Source organism: Diaporthe amygdali (genome assembly GCF_026229845.1).
Source record: "Diaporthe amygdali strain CAA958 chromosome Unknown NODE_44_length_330046_cov_65_728535, whole genome shotgun sequence".
NCBI lineage: Eukaryota > Fungi > Ascomycota > Sordariomycetes > Diaporthales > Diaporthaceae > Diaporthe > Diaporthe amygdali.
The window spans coordinates 293,364-319,336 of record NW_026517064.1 but is presented as its reverse complement, the minus strand read 5'-3'; the positions used below and the strand labels follow the sequence as shown (position 1 = coordinate 319,336).

General features: G+C 50.3%; 8 protein-coding genes across 8 annotated transcripts; 7 read left to right on the top strand and 1 right to left on the bottom strand.

Annotated features, from left to right (window-relative positions):
- Positions 1-430: 430 nt before the first annotated feature.
- Positions 431-1,702, bottom strand: J7T55_010342 (uncharacterized protein; the record flags this gene model as incomplete). Its single annotated transcript, XM_053134410.1, has 1 exon — positions 431-1,702. One exon carries the CDS (start codon positions 1,700-1,702, stop codon positions 431-433), a length of 1,272 nt encoding a protein of 423 aa, XP_052987898.1.
- A 2,845-nt stretch (positions 1,703-4,547) lies between these two features.
- On the top strand, positions 4,548-4,799 carry J7T55_010341 (uncharacterized protein; the record flags this gene model as incomplete). The annotated part of the gene is made up of 1 exon (XM_053134409.1): positions 4,548-4,799. One exon carries the CDS (start codon positions 4,548-4,550, stop codon positions 4,797-4,799), a length of 252 nt encoding a protein of 83 aa, XP_052987897.1.
- A 1,282-nt stretch (positions 4,800-6,081) lies between these two features.
- Positions 6,082-7,221, top strand: J7T55_010340 (Streptogrisin-C; the record flags this gene model as incomplete). The annotated part of the gene is made up of 1 exon (XM_053134408.1): positions 6,082-7,221. The coding sequence occupies one exon, from the start codon at positions 6,082-6,084 to the stop codon at positions 7,219-7,221; it is 1,140 nt and encodes a 379-aa protein (XP_052987896.1).
- Positions 7,222-8,827: 1,606 nt separating this feature from the next.
- J7T55_010339 (uncharacterized protein) lies at positions 8,828-13,326 on the top strand (the record flags this gene model as incomplete). Its single annotated transcript, XM_053134407.1, has 3 exons — positions 8,828-11,134; positions 11,209-11,314; positions 11,402-13,326. The coding sequence occupies 3 exons, from the start codon at positions 8,828-8,830 to the stop codon at positions 13,324-13,326; spliced, it is 4,338 nt and encodes a 1,445-aa protein (XP_052987895.1).
- Positions 13,327-14,054: 728 nt separating this feature from the next.
- J7T55_010338 (uncharacterized protein) lies at positions 14,055-15,044 on the top strand (the record flags this gene model as incomplete). Its single annotated transcript, XM_053134406.1, has 6 exons — positions 14,055-14,155; positions 14,359-14,414; positions 14,490-14,552; positions 14,610-14,687; positions 14,749-14,826; positions 14,884-15,044. The coding sequence occupies 6 exons, from the start codon at positions 14,055-14,057 to the stop codon at positions 15,042-15,044; spliced, it is 537 nt and encodes a 178-aa protein (XP_052987894.1).
- Positions 15,045-15,680: 636 nt separating this feature from the next.
- Positions 15,681-16,664, top strand: J7T55_010337 (uncharacterized protein; the record flags this gene model as incomplete). Its single annotated transcript, XM_053134405.1, has 2 exons — positions 15,681-15,728; positions 15,855-16,664. 2 exons carry the CDS (start codon positions 15,681-15,683, stop codon positions 16,662-16,664), a joined length of 858 nt encoding a protein of 285 aa, XP_052987893.1.
- An 806-nt stretch (positions 16,665-17,470) lies between these two features.
- Positions 17,471-18,197, top strand: J7T55_010336 (uncharacterized protein; the record flags this gene model as incomplete). Its single annotated transcript, XM_053134403.1, has 2 exons — positions 17,471-17,846; positions 17,950-18,197. 2 exons carry the CDS (start codon positions 17,471-17,473, stop codon positions 18,195-18,197), a joined length of 624 nt encoding a protein of 207 aa, XP_052987892.1.
- Positions 18,198-20,449: 2,252 nt separating this feature from the next.
- On the top strand, positions 20,450-25,070 carry J7T55_010335 (uncharacterized protein; the record flags this gene model as incomplete). Its single annotated transcript, XM_053134402.1, has 11 exons — positions 20,450-20,855; positions 21,192-21,420; positions 21,476-22,158; positions 22,213-22,598; positions 22,758-22,831; positions 22,921-23,028; positions 23,093-23,430; positions 23,481-23,544; positions 23,605-24,251; positions 24,325-24,672; positions 24,748-25,070. 11 exons carry the CDS (start codon positions 20,450-20,452, stop codon positions 25,068-25,070), a joined length of 3,606 nt encoding a protein of 1,201 aa, XP_052987891.1.
- Between the last annotated feature and the right edge of the window lie 903 nt (positions 25,071-25,973).

The following is a 25,973-nucleotide window of genomic DNA, read 5'->3' as shown; positions in this document are numbered from 1 at the left end:
TAGCAACCGTCTACTTGTGAGCTGCCTTGATTTATGATATTCCTTTCGAGATTGAATGAAGGGGCGAGCATCTTCACACTTTCTGCCATCTATTCAATAGTTCCGAATGCTTATACACAATTAGAGTCGGATCCGTAGGGTACCAAGCCTCAATTCAAGTAGTTTCTTTGCTCACTAAGAGATGGGCTAGCCGTCTGGCCTTATGACTTGCCATTATAGTGTGAATGCTGATACTGTTTCTCAACAGCTCTTGTTATATTGCTTGATCCTTTATCGATTGTGTTGCTATCTCCCTGATTCTAGGACCTAGTATGAGGTAGCAGTAACGTTTCGCATATTTGGAGATGGCTCTTCCTTCATCTATCTCACTTCCAAGCTCCTCTTAGATTATCACAGATCGTGTTGCTCCATTTACATCGGAAAGCGCGGTTCACGGACTAGGCCACACTAAGCCCTCGGCCTGAACCGTGTCTAGTATCGTACCACGCACACGCCTCTGGCTCGACCAGGTCCCAATACACGACCCCGTAAAATTATCAACCCAAAACTGGCCCGCTTCTAGCATGGATCCTGCAGTGGTGTTGGAGTAAGTTGACGCAATTCCGAAAGCATTCCCTCCAAGTCCTGGATCCACACGAATGAATTCTGAAGTCCTCGATTTGCATGTCCAGTAATCTCCGTTAAATCCACTAGTGGCTGTCCAAGTGCCACATGGTGTCTTTCGCGTCTCGACGCTGGAGACGGCAATAAGACCCAGCATCAGACCCATCACTGTCACGGAATAGATTTTATACCAGGTGGCGGAAATGCAAGGGATGATAGTGGTAGTCGTCATTCCTCGTGCGAAGTAGTAGCCAATGATTACTAAAGAAGGCGCAAGGATGAGATGGTATAAAATGTTGCAAATCAAGAAGCTGAAACTTTGCGTGCTTGTTATTGGGGACCCAAATGTATGGAACAGTAGCAGCAACCAGAGGATTAACATAGGAAGGGAAAATATCGACCGAAATACTCTGCTGGGCAGATACGATGTAGCCCGGTAATAGTGTACAGGAGTGGGCGGCTTTTCGGGTTCTTCGAGCAGACTGTCCAGGGACAGCCTCCGCGTGAAGCCTAGAGCCAGAACCTGGCTTCGCGGTGCGAAATTGAAATGGGTTGTTAACCACAATGCTGCAGAGAGCCGATAGAGACCAAGGATGGCAAGGGGGCTGAAGATGGTGTTGACCGCGACTCTCATAGGTCCATTCAGGGAGGGATTGCCTCCTAGGTCATAGATAGCTTGAACTCCCTGTAGCGTGGTGATCAACGTCTTGGCCATATCCCAGGACAGCATCTCAACCCTCGCAGTTTCAGGGAGATAAGTACAGTACTCGAGGCTGCAAGCCGCCATCTGTTCGGACCCATCCCATCCTCGAGGCGTCCAGAACAAGGCGTTGGCGGCGGCTATGGTTTGGATGTCCCAGCCGAAAGACCTGATTCTTCGATCAGTGATGGCCGCGTAGCGCCACATGATTGACGTCGGAATGTAGTGGCAGAGGCGGTCATGCCACCGGGGAGAGACGGGCGTCAGATATGAAGGTTGCGGCGCACCAGCTGCAAGGTGTGCGATCAGGGGCGCAAGACAAAGGGTGATAAGCGAGACCCAGTCCGTGAAATCGGTGGACTGGCTTTGGAGCAGTGGAGGGAGAACTGTGAAAAGCATCTCTTATCCCGCAGCTGACAGGAATTCAATTGTTATTGAATATAAAGAAATCAGAGTATATTTGCCACGATTGTATAGGCAGAGCAAATGGAACATTTAAGGTCGGTCGCATCTATTTGAGAGCTGATTGTTCTATGTCTCATCTTGAGATACAACAAAGTCTTCGCGAGCTGCTTAAAAGTAATGAGTTCGATCTGTAATTCGAGTGTGCTGGTGAATTGTTGAAGGCAACTTGGGGGCGGCTCCGACGGCCCCTACGCAATGTTCACTCAATGTTTTGAGAGGATGGCCAGCTCTGATTTTGTGTGGCAGCCCATAGTCTAATTTGTTTCTCAAGGGACAAGTCATAAACACATATACATAAAACGCCACGACAGGCAAAGTGCACGCGTGGCTGGCGCTCAGCCACACTTTTCACCAAAGGGACGTTTCTCTGCTACCCAAGACGATGGAAACTTTGCACCACCTGGTTTCGCTGACCAGCCCCCGCGCTCGTTCTGAGGGGCGATAATCAGCCGCTCAGGGTGTGCATCTAAAAATAACAAGACTGCGATGAGGCACTCCAGACGTTGTGCGAGGCTGAGCTCAGGGGACTATTGACGAGCTGAATAAAACGCCGAACCTTTATTTGAAACATGCCCACTCGCCTAGGAAATTCAACACCTTGTATACAGCGAGTAAAACAGAATCAAAGACAGTGTTCAGCGCGATATTTACCGACCCATACATTAGCAGACTGAAGTGCTGTACGTATTTAGGTAGGGTATACAAGCATCCTCATACTACCACGCGTGCTTCTCTTGCTGTTGACAGACTGGAACTGTCACGATTCATCCTTGAAAATTTACTCCACCTTTTAATCTTTTGCATATTTATCTTGGTCCATGGTACAACATGTTCATTAGAATTCGTCCCCTACCCACTGTATCTGCGAATATTCGCGGTATTTATCTGACTTATTAGCCCATTTTCATCAGCTAGACCGGCTTCCTTGATTCGTGCTCAAATTTGCCATGCTTTATTTCCTCGACATTAGCATTACCTATTTGCACAGCCGAGACTTCGAGGATGGTGACTGCCTTTTCATAGTCGCTTATATTTCTGAGGGAGATGTGTTCAGTCAGTAATCGACGAAGATGAGAAAGTGCGCTGTATGCGTCGTTTGGAAGTAGAGAGTACTCAAGAGACGGTTTCCTGGATAATTATTAGCCTATATAAATGATCGGATTTCGGGGAAACACCCCACGGATCTGGTTGATTGGTGTTGTTGAGCTAGGGTATAAATGGCAATAGAATTGCGTTAACCCCTTCCGTGACAGAGATTAGTTCTGAGCGAGAGGGATAGCAGATATTGGGTTATATGTTGAAACCTGAGGAGATGAATGGCTACGTTGATAGCTGCTTGATCGACTTGGTGCTCAGGAATGTGATTATTGGCTTAAATCTCACGACGATAATCGAGGCTGGGAGCGCTTTGGCTCTTCAATGAGTAAATACTCAGTAGCTTCTCGGAGCATGTTTATTCACACCGACCTTGACATGACATCAAGACAGCTTTGTTGGCGATCTACAACACAATACTAAGAGTCGAGAGAGTTTTAGGTGTGTTATCTGATAAGTAAGCCATTAAAGAGTAACACACCCGAAACTGGCCGTATTAACAGGCCTAAAGTACTTTTATACCACTCCTTTAATACCCCATCCATGATTCAGGCACAGTGAAACAAGGCAACTTATAGTAGCTAAGCTATTAGACAATATAGAATAGGAAGAGGCATTTATAAATATCAACCCCTTACATTTTAAAAGTAATACTATTAACTCATTTGATAACTTTTCCTTCATAAACGCTATTCCGCCACATTAGATCTTATTCTCTTATTACTACGATAAAGGCCCATATCACACTGTACTAGATGAACTAGGCTCAGGTACTCAATGGTTATATACTTAAGACTATCACCTCCAGCAAACTCTAACAGCTAATATCACATAATAATTAGCAAAAGCTCCTGGTTTCTAAGCTTTCCAATAGGCATAAGGGCTATCTTAAAAGCATGAAGAAACGGTGGGTATGTTTCTGCGAGAAGTTATCTGATAGTCATTGGAAAAGATTTCTAGTGTCCCTCTCTTATAAGATAAGGGGTCTTGCTGGCAGCTCCTTAGGTTCAGCTTGAAATACTCGTATCTAGTAAGGACGACCAATGCCGAGCTCAGGAAGAATCTGTGGGCCCTTAATCAGTGGGAAATAGTACCGACATTACTACGTGATAATGGAGACCGTAGCACAGTCACTCCTTTATGATCAAATCATACGTATGCTTGAATGAGCCACAGCATGGCTCAGCTGGTGGCCGAGGGATCAACACTTTGAAGATATTTGAGTTGTCTGATGGCCAAAGATGTTGAGGAAGTAGTAACAAGGACTTATCATTGGTTTTATGTGCAAACCCGTGTTGCGTCAATCGGTAACTAAGGCTCAGCAGACGTGCCCTCCGTTACTCATTAACAGAAAGTGAAAATGCTGAGGACTTGGCCTTCAAAATACCCCAAATGGACAATTTCAAAGCTAGGATATCCCAGAGTACAAGATATGGCTTTGCAAATAGTAAACAATTACAGCCTTATCACTCTGCGTTGCAAGACTATTCAAGAATAGTCATTCGGCCTGTCGTGGTTGCCACCGAGACCGACATCACAATACAGCTCGACCCAGTGTACGCGTTTGACGCCCTATTGAGCGTTTTCCAGCTGCAACCAGAACAGACAACCTGATAAGATAATCACGCCCCCATTGCTTTGAGCGGCTGTGGATAAGCTGGGCTGACAAGCTGCAGCCACAGAAATGGACTTCGACTACAACAAGCAAGTCAAAAGCCCATCAGTAGCCCAAATGATTAACGCGTTTGTGATTACGCTCGAAAGACATGAGATCTATGCCAGGCAAATTGAAATCTGGTTAGATCTCAAATCAAGGATAAACAACAAGACTACACAGATCACAAAGCAGGACAAGAAGACCATTAGAAAGCTCCCTAGGAGGATTCACCCAGTCGACTATTACAATGGGTTCTGCACACAGATGGTAGCAGAATAGCCTTAGTTTAACAAACTCAGTTGAAAGCTCACAGTGACAGGTCTTTGGTGACCCTCATACCCAGGAGGGGAATTTCAGGCTTGATATAGGCAATATGTCATCTTGTCATCGCGCTGGGAAAATAGGAAGCGAAACCTCACAGGCTTGTCGAACCTCTGATGTCTTGAAGTTTTACTGAATAAGGATATGTTGCATGTTTGTAGAATATTCGATGTTTGATTATAGCTGGCAGCTAGCTGGCGCCACCCACGGCTTGTTGCAGTACCTGCGTAAAGAAAACACGCTAAGCGTACGGGCGATACAGCCAACTCGCCCCACGCTCATTTATTTACGCGGAGTTTACTGGCTTGGCTATAAACGAGGTGGCATGCTATGGAGACTGCGGAGATAGGAACGCCAAGGCAAGACTTCCCTGCCTCTTAAGGAAGGTCACCTCTGCTATCTATGTGCCAAGCCGCTGTTTGCTGGCTGCCGTATAGACTAGCTGCTGCCAGCTGTAACCAAATATCTGATGCTTCTTTAGACCTCTGATGTTCGGGCAAACATTAGATGTTCTCCGTCTAGATGCCCGCTACTGATGTGACTCTTAATACTTCAACACCTCCACCACTCCCCTTCTTACCTCCCTTTTCCAGCAAGCTTCATCACACCCCCTCCTGTCTCTTTGACGGTCTTGGCTCTGAGCTCGCTGAGACTAATGTGACCCTTTCCACATCGGCTGACCTGACAGGTCCCTCCATGATGCTAATAAAGGAAGTTGCGCAAACCTGCCAATGTGCCGGCCTTGAGTTGCACCACCTTATCTATCAAAAGCTTCCGTCTAGTCCCTTGGCTCCCTCTTCCTCCTTCCCATTAGGCTATATACCGTCTTGTCGCGCAGGGAGTATACGATATCTTCAAAGGTTCCTTTCAAGGACTGCCATACCTACTGTGCTGTTACATCGCCGGGTGGATTTCTTTTGTAGTGCTTCAGACGATCCTCGCCGATGCTATCGAAACCTGGGTAACATCGCGGTGAGCGGATTGGGGCAGATTGGGAAGGAGAAATTTGGCGGCAGCCAGATTGATGTAGGGCCCTGCTTTAGACAGCGACAACACGAGCGTAATGCCAGTCACGATACTGGAGTCGGGATAAGTATAAAAGCGTACGCATGTCCTCGTCTTGTCTGGTATGTCTAGTAGTTTGCAGCAGCAGCATAGACTCATCTTGCCTACTACCTACTAGTAGCCTCTGCAAAATCGACGCCTCTTTCCCCTACGTGTTGTCTTCAAAACGCTAGACATGGAGCTTCTCGGATTCCTCGCCTTCCTGGCAGCCGTCCTGCCCGTCGCCTACGGTGCCCCCACGCAAGCCGCGAACAGCGTCCACCCGGAAATCCTAGCCGCCATGAAGCGCGACTTGGGGCTGGACGCCGAGCAGGCCACTGCTCGTGTCGCCAGGGACGTCTCGGCCGCCACTGTCATCGAGCAGCTGCGCACCTCCACGGGTAACTCGTTCGGCGGCGCTTGGATCGCCGAGGACGGCACCACGCTCAACGTCGGCGTCACTGACGAAGCCTTGGCCGCCGAGGTGACCGCTGCTGGCGCCACACCGGCTATCGTGGCCAACAGCATCTCCAAGCTTGAAGAGGCTAAGCTGGCGCTTGACAACATCGAAATCGAGCAACCCAGCACCCTCGCCACGGACTCGGCCGACACGGGCATCGCGGCGTATTACGTCGACGTCGCCGCCAACAAGCTCGTCCTCGAGGCGCTCGCCGGCAGTACCGCCCACGCCGAGGAGCTGGCTGCGCAGGTCGGGCTCGTGGCATCCGAGTTCGAGGTGCGGACTGTTGAGACGATGCCGACCACCTTCGCCACGGTCCTTGGCGGTGACGCCTACTATATCAACCGTGCTGCTCGGTGCTCCATTGGCTTCTCGGTCACAACTGGCTTCGTTTCGGCTGGCCACTGTGGCACCGCAGGCAGTTCTGCCACCACCAGCAGCGGTGCATCGCTGGGAACCTTCTCGAGCTCGGTCTTCCCAGGCAGCGCCGACATGAGCTACATCCGCACTGTCAGCGGAACTACCCTCTCGGGCTACATCGACGGATACGGCTCGGGTAACCTGCCCGTGTCAGGCAGCACCGCGTCAGCCACCGGCGCTAGTATCTGCCGCTCCGGCTCCACCACCGGTGTCCACTGCGGCACAGTCCGCGCCCTAGGGGCCACTGTCAACTACTCCGAAGGACGTGTCACCGGTCTCACCCAGACCAATGTGTGCGCCGAGCCCGGCGACTCGGGCGGCTCCTTTTACACCGGCGCCCAGGCCCAGGGCGTCACCTCGGGAGGATCCGGCGACTGCAGCTCCGGCGGCACGACCTACTTCCAGCCCGTCAATGAGATTCTGTCGACCTACGGCCTCACCTTGGTCAAGGCTTAATCTGCTAGTTGTCACGGCCGTCAGCACCACCTGAGCTGTGTCAGATCTTTGAAGTGTTTGGACTTTGCAGAGAGACAAGCAGGAATGCGTTTGATACGTGCTGGCACAGGGTAGAGATTGAATATGTATATTTAGACACGCCTACCAAGCACGTATATAGGTATATAGCAAATACGCGTATGCGTAATCGAAAAACGCACTAGGTTGCGAGTTCGAGCTCACCTTAGACCGAATTTGTGTTGCATCCTTTATAAGTGACTTTGCAGTGCATGCGCCAAGTTAAAATATATAATATGTATAATGTTAATTATTTATCTTAATAGTCGATTAAAGTACCAATTTATCAAACTTATGAGGCTACTAGCGTGGCACAGTAGAAATCACAAAAGCATCAGTGCGAACTGCATTACAGGCATTACAGATGAAGCAAATAGCATGAAGAGGCAGAGCACTGCAGTTTGTGAACTAAGAGCAAAAGAGATCCAAGTGCGCATTTTCTTGGTGCGCTCACAATTCTAGTTGGCGATTATGGCCCTTTCACCTCGTTTCGTCTCACCCTCCGCCCTAGGCTAATTACTTAAGTACTGAAGTGTCACATACGCAATGCGTAATCGCGTATAGGTTATCAGCATGCGAGGTGGCGATAGCAGATGGGCTCTCCATGTAGTGGAAATCGTCTTCAGCACATCGCTACCAGATACAGCGAAGAAACACATCTCAATACGTACAAAAAAGCTTTTGCAGATTTTTCGCTAGTTGATGTGCAGCTCAGCCAAAATTGCGGCTGAATGTGAATCCCCTGGTGCGCTAAGATGCGTGGCAAGGGAGACGCGGGATTCGGAGCCTGCGACAAATGAGAGGTCCCAAGCACGTAATGTAAACATACTTCAAGTACTATTGTTGAATCCAGGAAGACACTGTATGAGGGCCAAATCCACACCGAGGGGTGCGGGTGCATCCATTTTCCCTCAGTTGATTTCCCTCGGTGTTCTAGAACTATGCAGGTTTCGAGCAGTGCAACGACGACCTGCAAATAGCCGCCGTTATGTGAAGATTGCCTGATCCAATTGTGCGGGCGATCAAGCAGGCATGACTTTTGGCTTTGTGACATGTTGAGATAACTCAAATTCAGATATCCCCCCTCAATATCAAGTGAACAGAATAAGGCATTTCGGTTTATCAGATAATTGAAAATAAAATTAAATCTCACTCTAAGCTTAGTGATATTATTTTTAAGCTGTGTTGAATTCTTCAAGGCGGTTTTGCGAGCCGCTGCAGCTGCGTTATAGCGGAACCCCTTGTGCAAAGCGGAGAATTGAATCCTTCAGGAAACATCAACTAAGCACTGTCACCAATCGATCAACTCTGGGCGGGCCAGTTTCTCGATTTTGACAAATCAGATCAATGCTCTGCTCTAACAAGAGCCGAGACCCCCAATCAACCATGTCTCACGACGTTTCGGTGTAGCATTATGGTTGCCTCGCCATGGCACTGTGGGTCGCCACAACCAGCTGAATATCTAGCTGTTAATTCGTAGGCCGATCGATCAAGAGCCTTCTCTTAATCATTCTCACAGCTGGCTCATCCTATCGCATTCAAATTGAATATGCAGCCGGCGATACATGACACTGCATCGCTACGTAGCAGCAGATCAGGGCTGCAATCCCAGCAGCCATACCATCCTATCCAGCACCTCGAACAACCCGATGGCGACGAGCATCAGCACCAACGGTCTGAGTTACTAGCTCCTTCACGGAGCCCTTCGCCGATAGAGGACAACGACTCTGATCATGTGTCCGATTTAAGTCGCAGCCCAAGCCCCATTCCTGAATCAAGTCCCAGTCATCCAGCACATCACGAGTCGGAGCCCAGATGGTTGCCTTACACATTACGCTGGCCATGGCTATCACTTATCATAGCTTTTCCCTTGGGGCTTGAGCTTGTAATTGTGATTCTCCATGCGATTTCGGTACAAAATTCCGGCCTGGTCGACTTGGATGGGTCTAATAGCATCCTGCTCCCATCGAAATTCCTCCCAACCCTACTGGCAGTCCTTTACGTGCTGTCTCTCTCCGTGCTTCTCGACGATGTCAAGCGCACTGAGCCCTTCGCTCGTCTCGCCTCAGCAGCAGGTGCACCAGCCAACAAGTCCTTGACGTGGAAAGCTGGCCCATGGTGGACTGCACTTAGCAGGAGCTTTCCAGGTCGACATGGTGGTCTCAGGACGAGCTGGGCTATGTTCTGGAGTGCCTTCGCTTTTATGCTGGGATCTCTAGTTGTATCACCTCTCTCTTCAACCTTGTTGGTGCCCCAGAACGTCGTCTTCACTCAGAGGACCGATTTCTCCCTGCTGGACATCAATGACAGCTTGCCATTGCAGGTCAACCCGCTGTCAACGACGTACTTCAGAACAGTCAGCAACATCCTACAGAATGTTTCGACCTCGGCATGGATTACTGATAAGTATGCAATCTTACCTGCATGGCCCGAGGGGCTCGGAGTGGCACCTCTGGGACCAGTACTCTCTAGCGACAGCGCGACGTGGAGATCTGCGGCCACAGTATTCGGCATAGAGCTTTACTGCGAGCCATTAACTTTTGAACACTTTGCTTATGGCAATTTCACGAACCACCTACAAGATGAGACCGTGGAAGCCAGTATCATCACACTCTCGTCGCCTTCCGGCTGTACTGCGGAATATCGGCTTATACTTGGTAACTCAGATTTTTACACCACGGGGGCCTCAGCCTGGACCACAGTAGTTGACCAGACCTTGAGTCAACGTTTCGACATCGCTGCCGGAGCAGCGCAATACGTGGTTGGCAACGTCAGTTTTGTGTCATGCGAATCTCAGGATGAAATCATCGTCATGATGAGCGCCTTGCCTTCCCAAGTGTCTGAGCCCCTGGCTGAGAACTTCACAGCAGGCGGTCAAGTGTGCCAGACAACCCCCTACATGGCTGAGTCTGTCCCCGTGGAGGTCACCCTCGAGGCGGAGGAATCCATTGTCAGCATAGATGAGGCGAAGTATAACTCATCCCGCGCGCCTTTATCCAATGACACAGCAGATATGCATCGTTTTCGGGAAGTCTTCTTCAGCATGGACTGGCCAACCTATGTCGCCACCTTCGATTCGACTGGATCCTTGTCTACCAGTTTTCTGGGGCCGATGAATCTGCTCAATCCCTTATACGGAACCTCGCCCACTGAGGCGCTGGGCAGCCCAAACTTGGCGGAGAACATGCAGAGAACGGAGAATCGCTTCTTCGCAGAACTACTCCGAGATGCGTTCAACAACAACACGGACACAGTCCCACAACGAATATCAGGAGATGTCATCACGAACAGGCGTCGACTCGTAGTTGTGCAAGCAGTCGCAATTACTCTCGAGGTTGTCATAGGCATCCAGCTTATCCTGCTGGCTACTATTCTAAGAATCACAAGACTATCACGGCGGCCAATGGGACTATACACAAATCCCGCGCCTGCAGTGGATGTGGCCGGACTTCTGGCAAACGACCGGGCCGCCTTGCAGTCTATCAGGGACGGGAGCGCAGGTGGTGCTCCCAAGACTCTCGAGAAAAGTCTATCGGACCAGACATACCGACTAATCGAGGGTGACATTATTCTGGTCAGTAAGGGAGCTGGAGTCGCGCCAGAGAGTGAGGGAAAAGAAAAGCCAGACGTCTATGATGGTCGAAAGCAAGCCAAACCCGTTGTGTTCTCAATCCTTGGCCTGCTAGCGTTGGTTGTGCTGCTGCTGTCAATTCTAGCTGCCATTGCTACTTTGTACGCCTACTCGAGGAAACGCAGCCTTTACCAATCAGCATTTGTCTTCGCTCTCGACATCGAGGTCAACGGCAAGAGCTACGGGCAGGTCAATCCAGCTTCTATCATCACCACGCTCCTGGGTGTATGTGTGAGCTTATGGTGGGGGTCATTGGATTCAACATTTCGTCGGTATCAGCCTTTTCTCGCCCTTGCAAGCGAGCCTGTACGTGGATGGAAGGGGATTTTCGTGTCGTATGGGTCATCATATCTGCTCTGGGCTGCTCAGAGGGCCGCCAGGAGGGGACATTGGGTGTTATCGTCGGTGTGTACCGGCGCTTTCTTCACGCAGATTTGTCAGTACCAAATACCCCAACGCTTGCTCTACGCTGCTGCTAAGATAACTCAATAGTCACCGTCGCCATGTCATCCTTATGGACAAGAGAGCCTGGCGAGCTACCATCGACAGCCAAACTGCTCGCAGAACTAGAACTCCGCCACGTCCCGCGCGTAGAGCCGGGTCGATTGAGGCAGTCGACTGGTGCCTCTGACCCCGCGACCTTTCCCCTGTGGCAGGCTTTTGGTGATACGGGCACTTCGTGGATGTATAGCGCTACTGTACAGCTCTCGCTCAATGGATCTGAGCCCTCTTGGAGCTCGGATGGCTGGAGCTTGGTACCAAGGGATCTCTCGGCACTCCCAGATTCCGAGGCACAGCAACAGAGGTGCGGAAACGACACGGCCTGTTTGTCGGTACAGTCTGTCAACGTCACAATGCACACGTCGGCTGTTCGAGCTCGTCTACAATGCACACCATACGACTTTCTTGATGAGACTCCATTGTGGTTGACAGAGTGGAATCTCACGGACGAGACATACTGGAACATATCAGAAAGTCCCAGTACTCTCGATCACGGGTACGAGCTCGGCTACGCGACTTACAACATGACCGATTCCTGTAGTACAGCTCTGTTCTTGGACAGTCATGAGCAGTTGCTTAAGGACGCAGGTAACTACAACGGTAGCTGGCTTCCAGGACCCATGACCCCATTCTTTGTCGACACAGACCGGCTCATCTGCTGCCAAAACACCAGCTCGGACGGTCAGATACACTCAGCCTCCATTGGGTATTGGTCCCCTAACATCCGGTGCGACTCCTCATACACCTACCCCTACATCTCAGATACCTGGCCCAACAACTTCACCATCAAGTGGATCCACGGAAGGCCCGTAGAAGGTTACCGCCGCAACACGACAAATCCATTGTACACGGGCAAGTCGGACAACGACAAGCGGCTCATCTGGGCCGAGCAGCCGCAAATTGCCGCGATGAGCTGTCTCCCGACCATCGAGAGCGCCAACGCGAGCGTCACCGTCGAAGCCCCCTCGGGCCGTGTCATCAGTCTGCGCATCCTGGACGAGCCCCAGCCCGACGCTGCGGCGTGGTCTGATAACTTCGCTGTGCACCAGTACTACCCGTCGAGCGACTTGGCGCACAATATGTACGGGTACGCCAATATCACGGTCAGCTACGGCGTGCTCTTCATGACGGCCCTATTGGGGGCTGCGAGCATAAGAAACTTTGAGGTCAACGGCAAGTCCAGTGTCCAAGGAATCTTTAATGAGGACCTTCATGACCAGGCGTTCAATATGCGGGGCCCAGGGCTCAATGTTGACTACATGAGCTATGCCATGTTGTCACTGGCGAACGGCAGTCATGAGGCGCTGCTCGATCCCCTATTGCTGGAGAGTACGGCACAGAGGACTTTCGAGGTCATGTTCCAACATTTTGCCCAGAGTGACCTCGACAAGAAGAGCGGCGGCAATGTTTATCAGAGCCCCAGCGAGTCCCTTCCGGCCGACATCGATGGGCCCACCGCGACAGCAACGTCGAAGACTCGTGGCCGTCGCCAAGAAGATTCGGAGATGGCCTCTGCTGCTACTACAACTGATATTCCTGACACGGCCACAGTGGAGGTGAGGAGCGAGGTCGAGATTCTGCGGATGAGCACGACCGCTGCCATTGTTTGCATGAGCATCCTGGCTTATCTAATTGTCACCTCCGTAATCCTGGTCATCGCGGCGCGCAGGTACAATAAGCTGCTGCCCGTTGAAATCAGTAGCATCGCCGACGTGGCCGTACTGGTTGCCGGGAGCGAGAGACTTCTCGAGCTGGCGAGGCAGAGGGACCTACGGCATGACAGGCAGCTCAAGAGCGGCCCTGAGAGTCTTGCCAAGCTGGGTTGGTTTAATGGAGCCGATGGAGAGCTCAGATGGGGCATTGAGCTCGTCGAGACTAATAACCCGACGGGCCCAATGGGGCAGAGCAGTACCTAGGACTAGTGTGAGGGCATGTAGTCCGGCTATAGCTATAACAGTGCTTCAAATACCGATTTAGTCATAGTTGAAGTCCAAATACCATATAAACCTATTGTTGCACACGATTAAATAAAAATATACGAACTATAACGATAGTTATTTAACATAATCATGATAAAGTCTTTAATACTTTTGTACGCGGATATATGACGGGTTGGAAGTCTATAACTCAAAGGGTGGCTCACCCCCGCCTCCCACCCACCGGTTGAAAATGCGACAGGACACGGCTGGGCGGCAGAGGGAGGGGAGGGGAGAAGAAATGAGGGTTGGGGCTCGGCTTAGTAGTCCGTAGTCGCCACATTTAGACTTCTTAATTTGGAAGAAGGGGGACAGGCGAGCCAGAAGAGTCGCAAGGTCTAAGAGCTTGGATTCTTCAAGCCATTAACGTATCGGCATTACGATATTTACTTGTTGGGGAAATTTTGGGCGATGATTTGTGGAGCCACAGACTCCGGGCGGAGGGGACTAGGTGCACCTTTGCCAATAAAAGTGGTTTCGAATATACACCTGTGGCCCGTTCAATACTAATAGTCACGAGCTTGATCCTCCACCCCTCTAACATATTGGTGGGGATGGGCGGTGATTTATATCTACGCATCCTCTTCATACTTTCACTTCCTCTTCTCATAGTATCAATTCGTACCCGCGAACTCTATCCAGCGCTTACACCCCCCGGACTCTGCGGCATGAAGGGAGTTCAATCGACCATTGGCGTCGTCCTTGCCACGCTCGTCGGCCTGGCCCAAGCGAACTCCGACATTGTCACTCTTTACACCAATGGCGGCGCGTACATCCAGGAGGCTAGCGCCACCCTTGTTCTCCCCAAACTTCCTAGCTCAGTGTCTGGAGATGTTGCCATCTGGAGCGCTATATACATGGAGAATCAGTCATCGTTCCTGCAAGGAGTTACTTCGAACTCCCCTACTGGGTACAGTGCCTGAAATTACGTAGTAGTCACAGCGCGATTCATGACTAACATTCTTTTCGCAGATCGTACTGCAACGATGGTGGGAAGAACTGGTGCAACTTTGCATACACTTTAGTTGGTTAGTTGTGGGCTTGGTGCTATTGTTGAATCAATTAATTGCTTAACGATCGCTGATTCATTTATGTCACTCCAGGCTCAGACCCCACTGTCGGCAAGGCTGTAACCGCTTCGCCTGGGTCTACAGTCCGGACAAACTGTAAGTCGAGCCATTGTCTCATTATTCCAGGGATATCTTGACTAATAGACCATCCAGACAAGCTGAATTCCTCAACTCAGCTTTGGGACCAGAACGTCTATATCGATGACAAACTAGTCTCTTCCGTTTCAACTAGTGCGTTTTAAAGACTATATTTCACCATTCAACAGCTCGGAATCTAATGACACGTGTGTAGGCAAGGGAGAGCATGGAGATATCTTCTATATCTCCATCGAGTGCGCTTCCGGTTCATGCGCCCAGCATCCGGCCCACAGTATGTTGCCTCAATGACACCTTCGACACAATGAGCGAGATTTAACATGACAAACAGGCTGGGAGGATGTCTCTGTCGTACTTAGTGAGGCAGATGAGAGCTTTAAGCATAGTGGCAGCTGGGCACACGGTGCCACTGGTGGAGCCATGACGTCCCCCGACGGTGGCAAGACCTGGAACTTCAGCACCATCAACATCCCGGCCCAGCAGGCTCAGTAAATATTCTTGAAGGTGAGAGACTCTGTCTGGATAGCATCAATTGATTGTACATATGGCCTCAGTATATAGTGAACTCATTTTCAGTTCAACCCTAAACCAAGTATCGAAAACAATTTATTGATTCCGCTCAGTCTGGTGAGCTTCCGATAGACAAGCCGGTGAGATCAGCCTGCCCATATCTCATAAGTTGGGGGACACTGTTGACGCAGTGTTTCAAGGACATGCATAATGTGGCGACCTCAGATCACATTTATTTGACCTGTGCTGTCAGCAACTATGAAGGTCCTGTTAATGACGGTCCTAGTGGATATTGTCAAAAAGACTTACAATGACTTACCCACTGTCGAGGAGCGGGAAGTTCAGATACAATATCACCAATGTAGACCCAAGAAAGTGGAAAATAGGATGGTGGATCGGGTATTTCTTCCTCAGCTGGTCATCTAAATAGACTCTCGTACAGCTCAAATCATTCGGATAACCAGGCACAAGCACTAAGTAAGCATATATTGACTGGTTTCTCACCCAGGGAAAATTTCGGTCCTGCTTAGCTAGTTACTAAGTGAGCGCCCGCGGCGTCTCCACGTTCTTTGGACTAGTTGCATACGCCAGAGGCTCCTGAACCTCGCAGTCGGTGAGATGAACGGGCGACTTGGCAGCTGTGTCCGGGTCAAGGGCCACAGACAGGTGGGTGGCAGCGTCTCGGGTCAAATTTCTCTGCGCAGACGACTCGAAATACCATTCGATACCCGACCCGCGAATAGCGATCTCAGACACGTGTCCAGAATTTTCTCGCTTGAGATAGTTCGATAGGCCGGTCGCGAAGTCTTTTCCCAGTTGCAGCGAGGAGCTAGTCACGCCACGGCCCCGGAATTTGTTGATGAGCGCGATGTTGAACAGGAGCTGGACTGTAGTTGCGTGGCTAAAGGCGATCTAGGGGTGTTTTATCTTGCCAATCCCGAAGTTCCAGTTGTCGAGCGTAAGGGGAAGACGCGGGAGCCGTGGCTAGAGACACTGACGACGTGCAAGTCCGGAGCCGCTGCCAAGAGGCCCGGAATGAGCAGGTTGGTCAGCAGGGGAAATCTCCAAGGCACCGTGGTCGACATCGGTGGAGGCAGCGGGCACATCTCGATGGCTCTAGCCCGCCTGTTTCCCCACCTGAGCTTCGTCGTGCAGGATTTGGGCAGCGGAATGCTGGATGAGGGTCAGAAACTGCTGACGGATGACGTGCGCGATCGCGTCTCGTTCGTACAGCAGAGCTTCTTCGAACCCCAGCCTTACCGCGGCGCCGCGGCATTCCTGCTTCGGCAGTGTACGCACAACTGGGCCGACAAGGACGTTGTGAACATGTTCAAGGCCGTAGTACCGGGCCTCGAGGGCTCGAAACCGTCGACACCTCTTCTGGTCAACGACATCGTCATGCCTGAGCCAAATACTTGGGGACGCCTCGACGAGCGCGAAGTCCGCGAGATCGATATGATTATGATGATCAGCTTCGGGGCGAAGCAGCGCACACTGGCTGAATTCAAAGTCTTGCTAGCGGAGGCCGACTTACGTTACGAGGTCAGCCAGGTCCACGCCACCGGTCCTGTCGGTCTCCTGGAAATATACTTGAGACGCTAGGCTAAACTGTTTCATGCTTGTCTGGTCCTTTAACTGGGAGCCTCATCCTCCGGTATGCTTTTCATGACTAGCGTGAAAAGCCTCATTGAATACCATGGGAGATTCTCATATTTCAGGCCATCATGGTTATACTCATATGAAACAGCCAATGGTTTGGGGCCAACTGAGTCCTTGGGACTGTGGATAGGCAGAGGTTTGTTATCAAGAGCACACATGAATAAGCTAGCTGGTCAATTCCTCACGGCTTTATGTTCCATCCAATCATTACCTCATCGCTCTGTCCCTTTGGTTATTTATATTTCTGGCTTGCGATCATCAACTCCGCTTGCAGAAAGCAGCTATTAAGACAGATATGGTCTCTGCCAAAAACGTCGTCATGCATCTAGTAAAACACGTTCATACCTGTTCTTCTGCTTTCTACGATGAGTCCCACATAGCAAAACTCATCCTATCGCTTGCTTGAATAAAGCTTTCACAAGGTTAGATGGAGTTGTGATCACTTGAAGCGTAGCATGTGTGCCCTTGCTTAGGTAGATTTCTTGATGCAAACTTCTTTTCCCGTGTTCCGATGTAGAAAGTTCAAAACGACTGGGATGGGGTATATTCGAGAAAACATAACCATACTGCAAATCAAAACTGCATCAGTGGGCCTTAACACAATCTTGCCACAGTAATATGTTGGTCTTTTTCTGCTTGGCTCGGAAGAGTCAAGCAAATCAGGCAGACGCCACCTGATGGTAAGCGGTTGAACTTTTTGAACTCTCCGATCTTGTCACACAACTGTACTCCTTCACTCAAGCCCCGAAATGTGCTTTGCCTGCGACCGTCTGGGAATACCTCGATTGTATGAGGAATGGTCAGATGAACAGAAAAATGATGATGAAGAAGAGGAAGAGGCCTCAGGGCCACAGCTACCCTACCAGCAAATGGCAAGCATTGCCCCGAAGAGAATGACGGTGGTCGAGTCCGCACCAAGCCACGACGACAGGCCTACTTTTGCCGCGTACTCTGTCCATGAGACTACTCAGCCCGCCGTATACATAGCCAAGCCGCCCCCTTACGATCTACTCATATACGATGTTACGCCAGACGCCAACCCGTCTCGCGCTGAGAAGATGGCACTCGCCATCTTTGAACGCACCCAGAACTACAGCAAGGGACAGAAAAAACGACTCGGGCAAGGTCGAGGTTGTCGTCTTCCCGCAGCCCGAGGCGCAGCCAGGGTCTGAGGTGGTGGATCCCGAGCGCACCACGCCTTGCATCCGCCACTACGAGGAGGAGTGAGCGAGCCGCCTGGTGATAAAGGACGCGGCAGTGGCCAAATCACGGTTCCTTCCCGAGCTCCTCTGTGACGAGTGGCATGCCTGGGGCACCCTGGTCATCAGCTGCGTGACCGAACGCTGGGAAGAGGGCCTGAACTGGCTGGACAATCACCCCGAGGAGAAAGCCATTACCATCACGACGGAAAAGGCTCGAAACGCCCGGTTCGGCACCTGCCTCCTCGTCAAGTGGCAGCCCCGAGAGGCAACCTAGCGAGCTTACGAGGGGCATATCACGCCCAAGTCACGGATACACGTACCCGCCTATAGCCTAGAAAACCTCAGGTCGGGAGCGCAGGAGCTGGTACCTTGGGGGCCAAGTGGATTTTATACACATTTTGTGCCGGATGGCATTTTGGATCTGGAAACGGCCGCGGCCGAAGGCAAATGGTCATGAGGGCCGGTACTCGTGCGCAATAAAGGCCAAGTTCAGTTATTGAATGAATTGTTTTGCGCAGTTTCTGTTGATTTAAGGTTCCATTTCTTCTTCCATGCGAGAGGAATCCGTTCCAGCATTCATTCTAGCATATTCCCAAGCATCCAATAGGTCATATGGTCGGCGTACCAGCACTATCCTGTTATACATGACATATGTACCAGATAAGGCGTAGAGTTCGTCCCCGTCGAAACGGGGGAAGAACTTCTTGACATGGCCAACGAAATCCAAAGAATCCTTTGTTATAGGCAATTAATGGTATACGAATGGCCTTTTTTTGATATTACTGATATTTTGTTTAGTCATCCGATAGTTGGAGTCGAAAGCTTTCACAAACTCGATGAGGATGTTCGAAGTGGGGAGTAAGACTTGATTGAACAAGTTCGCCTCGTAGCCTCGCAAGAGATTTGCAATGGCTCGAGATCTGATCGCTTGTGAGGAGAGATTGTAGTCATGATATTTTTTAAACCCGGTGTGCCTTATCTCAACAAGCTGTTGGCCATCCCCCAGGGCCATTTGATCCGAATGCGGCATGTTTGCGGTGCTAGTTAGTAACGGGATCGGCTTTGCAGAGGTTAGATTTATACCAAAGGTAGTAGTATCGTTGAATGCAGACGGTTTCATTTGGGAGACAACTGACATCGTGGATCTCATCATTTAGCCACGGGCGTTTCATTCGAGAGATCTCACTTTCAACCTGGTCTGGCTGGTTGCCGATGCCTTCATGTACATGAAGCCCCTAACTTAAGTTTGCACCTGATGACTGATGTGTTGGCTTTTTGATGAGATCTTGCAACTTGTAGATCGTAGGCTCTCTCGAAGAAGCCTGCGTCCCTAGGCAACCGATTTGATCAAGCAGGTGGTTGAACTCCTGATTTCCAGCGCAGTGCGAACATATGGGCCGAGGGCCTATGAGGGAAAGCGAAGCATGATAGGACCAGTGATTGGCCTTGAATTCTTCGCCGCAGGTGCGGACAGGAGAACGAAAGTCGCAGACGTGTTTAATGTTGACACCGAGTGGAGGTATGAAGTGACAGAGCACAGCATTGAAACCATTCAGAAGTAGCAAGTCTGAAGAACAAGACCCTAACCCTATACTGCTTAGATAAGATAGGATGGAGACCGCCGCAACCAACACAAGGCTGCCTGTAGCACAGATAGTGACTGATTAGACCTGCTAGCCAACAAGTCATATTGGTGACGGAGACTGAGCAGGAGTTGCAGCTTTTGAGCGTTGTTCTGGGAAGTCAAAACATATGACAGCGGAAATAGCAGGCAGACATTGTGTGGACTGAGCCGCTACGCTACTATTTCAGTCCTGCTATAACGAGTTGAGGCGTCCTTGAGTGTAAGCGACCGCATGGTCAGTCATGGAGGCCCTCATTGTTCCACCACAGCTCCTCGGCAGGAGTGATAAACGTATTGGCCGACCGTACACGCGAGCATTTCAGGTGTGACATACTGAGTGAGACCATAGATGCAGTAGACGCCAATGCGCAGAGCCTGGCTGGCCCTCCACGATTATAGAGCGAAAGGGCAAGCGCGTCACAGCTGAAAATCCATCGCCAAACTTGGCAATATTGTGAAGTTGGAGGCAACCTTCACATCATCAGGCCACGAATCAATGGAATCGACTTGAAAAAAGTCACACACCTTTTGGGCAACAGGAGAAGGACCTGTTTCGGTATGGCAGGCTTACAAGACACAGGCTTAGCCACTGGAGCGCACTGCCCTCCCAGCGCACTGCTCTTATGTCTTCGCGATCGATATAGCACCGGAGAAAATAAGGCTGTGATAGCCGCCGGTCTCGTTGTGGCTTGATCTAAGACCCCCTTGGGCGCCTCGCTCATCTCCAGCTGCATTAGCCTTTTGGACGCGCTTGTTTCCGTCGTCCCTAGGTGGGTTGCACGAGCCTGATCGGAGTCGGTGACACTTGAGTATAAGGGCTTCCCATGCCCACTCAGACGCACATGGACTGTTTTCAACTGTTTATGTGCGGAATGATCATCTGCAATTGACTATACCCCAACATGTCTTCCAACACACAGAGTCAAGGCTGTCACCAGTGTCATTCGACGAGTAATCAGACCTTCAGCTGCATACAGTGCAACAACTTGGCATTCTGCGACGACTGCTGGTCGGAATGGATACTGCATAGACCCGGTGCAGTAGGCTATGACGGTCGACCACACGAAAAGTCCGACCCTAACGTCGTCCGAATCCTCCGCCAAATCCTCGAACCTGTCCGTTCTGACTCGGATGTCGACAACGAGCACCAAGCCGATGAGGATACTACATGGTTTGGAGTTGGACGGGATGCCTCAAATCAGCCTGTGCTACAAGATTATGGCCGCTTTGCGACGCTTTTGAGTGAGAGCCAGACCCAAGAAGTGGGCGAGAGGTTCCCGTCGCTTGTCTCTTTTATAGGTCAGACTGGTAAGGACCATCTCGCATGACTAATAGTCTCTCTACGGTCAAGTGCTGTTATTAATCTGTCAAAAGGGGCCGGAAAGAGCACATTGATCAAGATGCTTATTGAACGACTTGAAGCTTCAGACCGCGATTCTACCTACAAGTTTCCATCCCCCGTCACATCGACTAATAACGATCTACTTCCCACTACGGGCGATGTTCATTTATACGCAGACCCTTGTACATATCGCAGCAAGTCGCCAATATTATACGCGGATTGCGAAGGGCTTGATGGGGGAGAAGCCACTCCACGAGGGATCCGTCATCGATCTAATCAAAACTCGAAGACCGATATCACAGCTTCACTTGGAGCTGGGATAGGGCGCTCGCCACGACCTTCAAGTCGCACCTCCGGGTTCATTGAAAGAACAAGCAGGCGAGCTCGGAGGAACCGTCACAGCACACAGAGAGACATAGCTTGGGCTGTTACTCCCGAGACTAAGAAACGCGAATACGCCGTCAAGAAACTTTACCCAAGGCTGCTCTACACCTTCTCAGACGTCGTCGTATTCGTACTTAGAAATCCAAGGTAGGCAAGATCACTCATTGGAGCGCTTCGAGATATAGCATCTGACATATTCTAGGGCATTTGAGTCCACTGTCCTTGAGAAGCTGTTGGAGTGGGGTGCGAGTTCAATAAACAAATCTCTAAATCAACCAGCACTTCCCCATGCCATCATTGTTCTCAACGCCACTGAGAACGTGGACGAAAGTGAGTGGGACAACGAAAAGGCAACTCAACATCTTCTCGATGGTATTCGTGGAGCCATCTTCCGTGAACCAAGGTTCGAGGATCAGGCACGTTTCTGGAGAGAAAATGGTAAGAAGATCGAGACGACAAAAGATTTACTAGAATGCTACTATGCGTCGATCACGACCGTCCGAATTCCCGCGCGGGGGAGATACATGCTCATGGACCAGCAGGTGGAGAAACTCTTCATGGTCGTGCGCAATAAGAGCGAGAGTTCGCTGCTAGCCAAGAAGAGATCACGCATGTTGGCCACCGCTGAGAAGCTCCAGGTTTACCTCCAGGCTGCCTACGATCACTTCTCCAGAAATCTTGACACGCCCTTTGACTTCATCAAAGAGGCCCTGAAGCACAATCCTATTCCGCGAGACTTTGGGGGAAACATCCTAAATTTGGCGATTTCAATTCAGAAAAATGCTATTGAAACCACAGCGGGAAACTCTGCAAGAATCTTCGACCAGATGGCGCCGATGATTGCATCGTGCATCATGCTGGATTCTGTGCGACAGAATCTGATGGGTTAGTGACGGTCTTAAAACCATTCCTGGCCTGGATGCTAACTCATATTAATAGGAACTACCGTCCAGCTTTTGAACGATGCCTATGTCGAATACTGCAAGTTTGCTCTCGACCAATTCATCCACCTCTACGCACCTTGCGCTTATCACAACCCGCGCCACGGAAGCTGTTGCAACGTGAGATCTGGACACGACCCGAAAGGCCACCAAAACAAAGATGGAAGGATCATCGACGCAGGGGGCTACCAGTACCCATTCGACCCAGATGAGTTCTTCGATACATGGGTGCACCAGATAAAGAATGAACTCCAGCATCTTCAGAGCCAATTCTCCAACCTGACCCACACCCTCCGTGAAAGATCGGACCAGGAAATTGCTGCTGAGCTTCACCTGAACTGTCTGAACGAATTTTACCGGTTGCTTGGGGACTCCTCGCGACATGTAAGCTACTCAACCTGCTTCTCATGTTTAAGAGAGCTCCCTGAGCATGCCCTGCCTTGTGGTCATGTTCTTTGTTTACCGTGCGTCAAAGCATATGGCCGTCCGGGAGCTTCCAAACAATCAATTGTGATGAGCAGGTGTCCATTGCATCAACGTGAGATGCTTTGGGATCCGCCCTGGAATGTATTTGTCAAGCCACCGTATGCAGGCGTGCGAATGCTATGCCTCGATGGGTAAGTCATCTCACAAACCCCCCCCCCCCCCTCTTACCCCATTGTTGCCTATGTTACCATTCTTCCCGAAAGTAGCTAATGCCTAGAAGCGGTGGAGTGCGAGGCATAGTCGAACTGCAAGTGCTCAAAGCTATAGAGAACTGTCTTGGTGGCAAGCTCCAGTTGCAGTTGTTCTTCGATCTCATCGTTGGAACGAGGTGAGTCTATACCGTCGAGTTGGTCAGTCCAAACGTGTCTCTCTGACTTACGAGCTTCATTCAGTACCGGAGGAATCATTGCCTTGGGTCTCGGAGTGAAGAATTGGAGTGTGGATCAATGCACCCAGAAATTCAAAGAGTTATGTCCCAAGGCGTTCACTCCACGTGAATTCAACGGCATTCCCTTGCTTGAGCAGCTAGCCATGATGAGCCATAGAAGCAAGTATAAGACGAAACCATTCGATAAGGCCTTGAAAGAGGCATTTGAGGAGTGGCCGCTTTTTGGAGGACAGAATGACCTCGGCGAGATGTTCACGAAAGTAGCCGTAACATCGACCACTGCAATCCAGCAACATCCAGTTGTCTTGGCAAATTACAACAGGCCAGAGACTTTGAGCCACGGTATGTATAACTTTATGCAAGAATGTTGGGCACGCGTTTAACATGGCCAGACTCATCGCGTTATGAGTTCCTGCGAGCTCAAGGACCGGCAAAGGAATTCAGGATCTGGGAAGCGTAAGTTCCGGCTCTCCTATTGAGGGAGCTTGACACTAATTATATAAATCACTTGAAAAGAGCTCGGGCTACTTCCGCAGCGCCGCCATTCTTCAAACAGTTCCTTAAGGAAGACACAAAGAACAGCTATCTCGACGGAGCGCTCTACCATAACTGTCCTGTCTGGGTAGCCCACGATGAAAGACGACGGATCTGGGTTGACGTCGCAGATGCTATGCCCGATATCCTCCTTTCTATAGGCACTGGCACTGACTTTCGCGATGGAGAAAGCGGACTTCCTCGTCGATCTAACACGTCTTATATGGTGGCCGATGAGATACCCACTACGAAGCCAAAGCCGCAGAAAACTAGGAGCTTCTTCCCAATGGAGCTATGGAAGACTGTGATGGACCGCCTGGGAAGTCTGATGAAGTGCCACGAGATCTGGAACGGGTACGTTACCGAAACCTCGATGTCCCGTCATGGCCGTCTAGGGGGCCATCGCCGTCTTATCCGGATCGACCCCGATTTGCGTGGCAAAGTACCAGCACTGGATGATGTGGACGAGATGAGGCACTTGGAGAAAGCCGCCAATCAATACCTGAGACAGAGTCCTCCAAGTTGCAAAATTAAAGAGATTGCCCACCGACTGATTGCGAGCACGTTCTTTTTCGAGAAAGACAAGAGCTCTGTACGCTCCGTTCCTAAGGGCGGTTTCGAATGCTCCGGTAGGGATTATCTCTTCAGAACCTCGCGGTACTCAGGAGGCGGACTACCCACTGACGATTCTCACAAATACAGGAGCAATCTTTTGCAGATTCGCGAATGGGTCTGATGAGATGAAGGCTCTCGGAGAATTTCTACGCAATTGTCTCCGCAACGACTTTTCACCATATTTCATCGTACAAGAAGACGGGACAAAGAATGTCGAAGAAATCAGGCTTCCGGTGGGAGAGAACTTGATAACAGACATGTGCTTGCGCGGGTCTTTCAAGCTGAACAGAGTACACGTATTCGTCTCGAAAGAGCTGGCCATGACCACCATCTCCCTATGCCTAACGGAGGATTCATATCCCTCCTCAGTCAATTCTTTCCTGCCCATCAGCGGCTTCCCCCGCGAGTTGGTCACAGAGGATACGAAGAACCACGGTAGGTCAGCCTTCTTCCACACTTGCAGTAGTCCCGAAAGTCTCCTGCGGAAGCTAAGTGAAGACTGAGCCAAAGCGTCGCCACCTCGCATCAGAGTTGAGCGGCATAGCGCCGACTACCGGAAGTCCACTGGCCCTTTGCGATTCATGAGTTTCAGGGACCGAGTTGAGGGGATGCCCCAGAGCGCAACCCCGAGCCCAACTTTGGTCGATTCTCCAAGCAGCATAAAGAGTCCGACTCAAAAATCGCTGTCTTCGAAAGACTTGCGGTCAGCCTTCAAACAAAGCGCAGACCATCCGGAGAGGCCAGAGCGGCCAGAGGATGTAGGACGATGGGCGAAGCAGAGAGCCGAGCAGGATCTGAGAAGGGATGGCTTTGTCGCTGAACTTGAAGGGTAAATTCGTCGCGGTATGACCAGATGCCGTGCTAAAGGTAAAATGACTTCCTCAAGATTGTTGACAGGCCTATTTTCGAGGGGAAGGATGATATCGGTGGCTTTGAATGCGGTCGGCTACGTTAAAGACAATCAGAAATGGCTCAACGACAGAACCATGAGATTCATACCTAACGATTATAATTCTTATTTTTAATATCACAAGATTTGAATATTCCATCGGTTTGACTGCCACCAAACCTTAGGGTTAGATATGTGTTTCTGTCCTCCGCTGGTCTTCGTCCGATCCTATTACAATCCGAATATTGGGCCATTGCATGGAAGGCCATCATCTCTACAGCCGACAAGCTTCGCTTGTTCTTTTACCTAACTGCACCTTGTCAGCAATAAGACAAGGGCAGCCTCCCATAGTCTTCCTGAGAAAGAGCTTATGGCGACGAGCAGAGTCGGAATAATGAGAATTAGGCCAGACAACTAAGTCATTAAGTCTCCACATGGATGAGAATCACACAGGCAAGGCTTTCAGCTGCTTCCAAACAATGCACATTAAACGGTGAAGGATCTCGAAAAAGAAAAATCAAATTTTCCGTATTCCCGAAGCTCTGAATCCACTTGTTGGACAGCGTGCCAGATACTTGTTGCAGGTCTTCTACAATCTATAGGACACGACTTCATAAAAGTGTCCCTCTGTCCCTGGATGACAATGTCTACGGTACTCAATCGAAAGAACTGAGACAGCTTTGGGACTTCTAAACGTTTATGTCCGGTATGAGAAGCCTCAGAGTGTAAGCGAGACTTCAGGAGAGTGTGAAAAGATGACGTCCTACCTAAAACGCACAGCGGTTGCAGAATGGCATCTATATTTTATAACCTAAGATTAAGCTCCCTTGACGGCGGACGACTCATC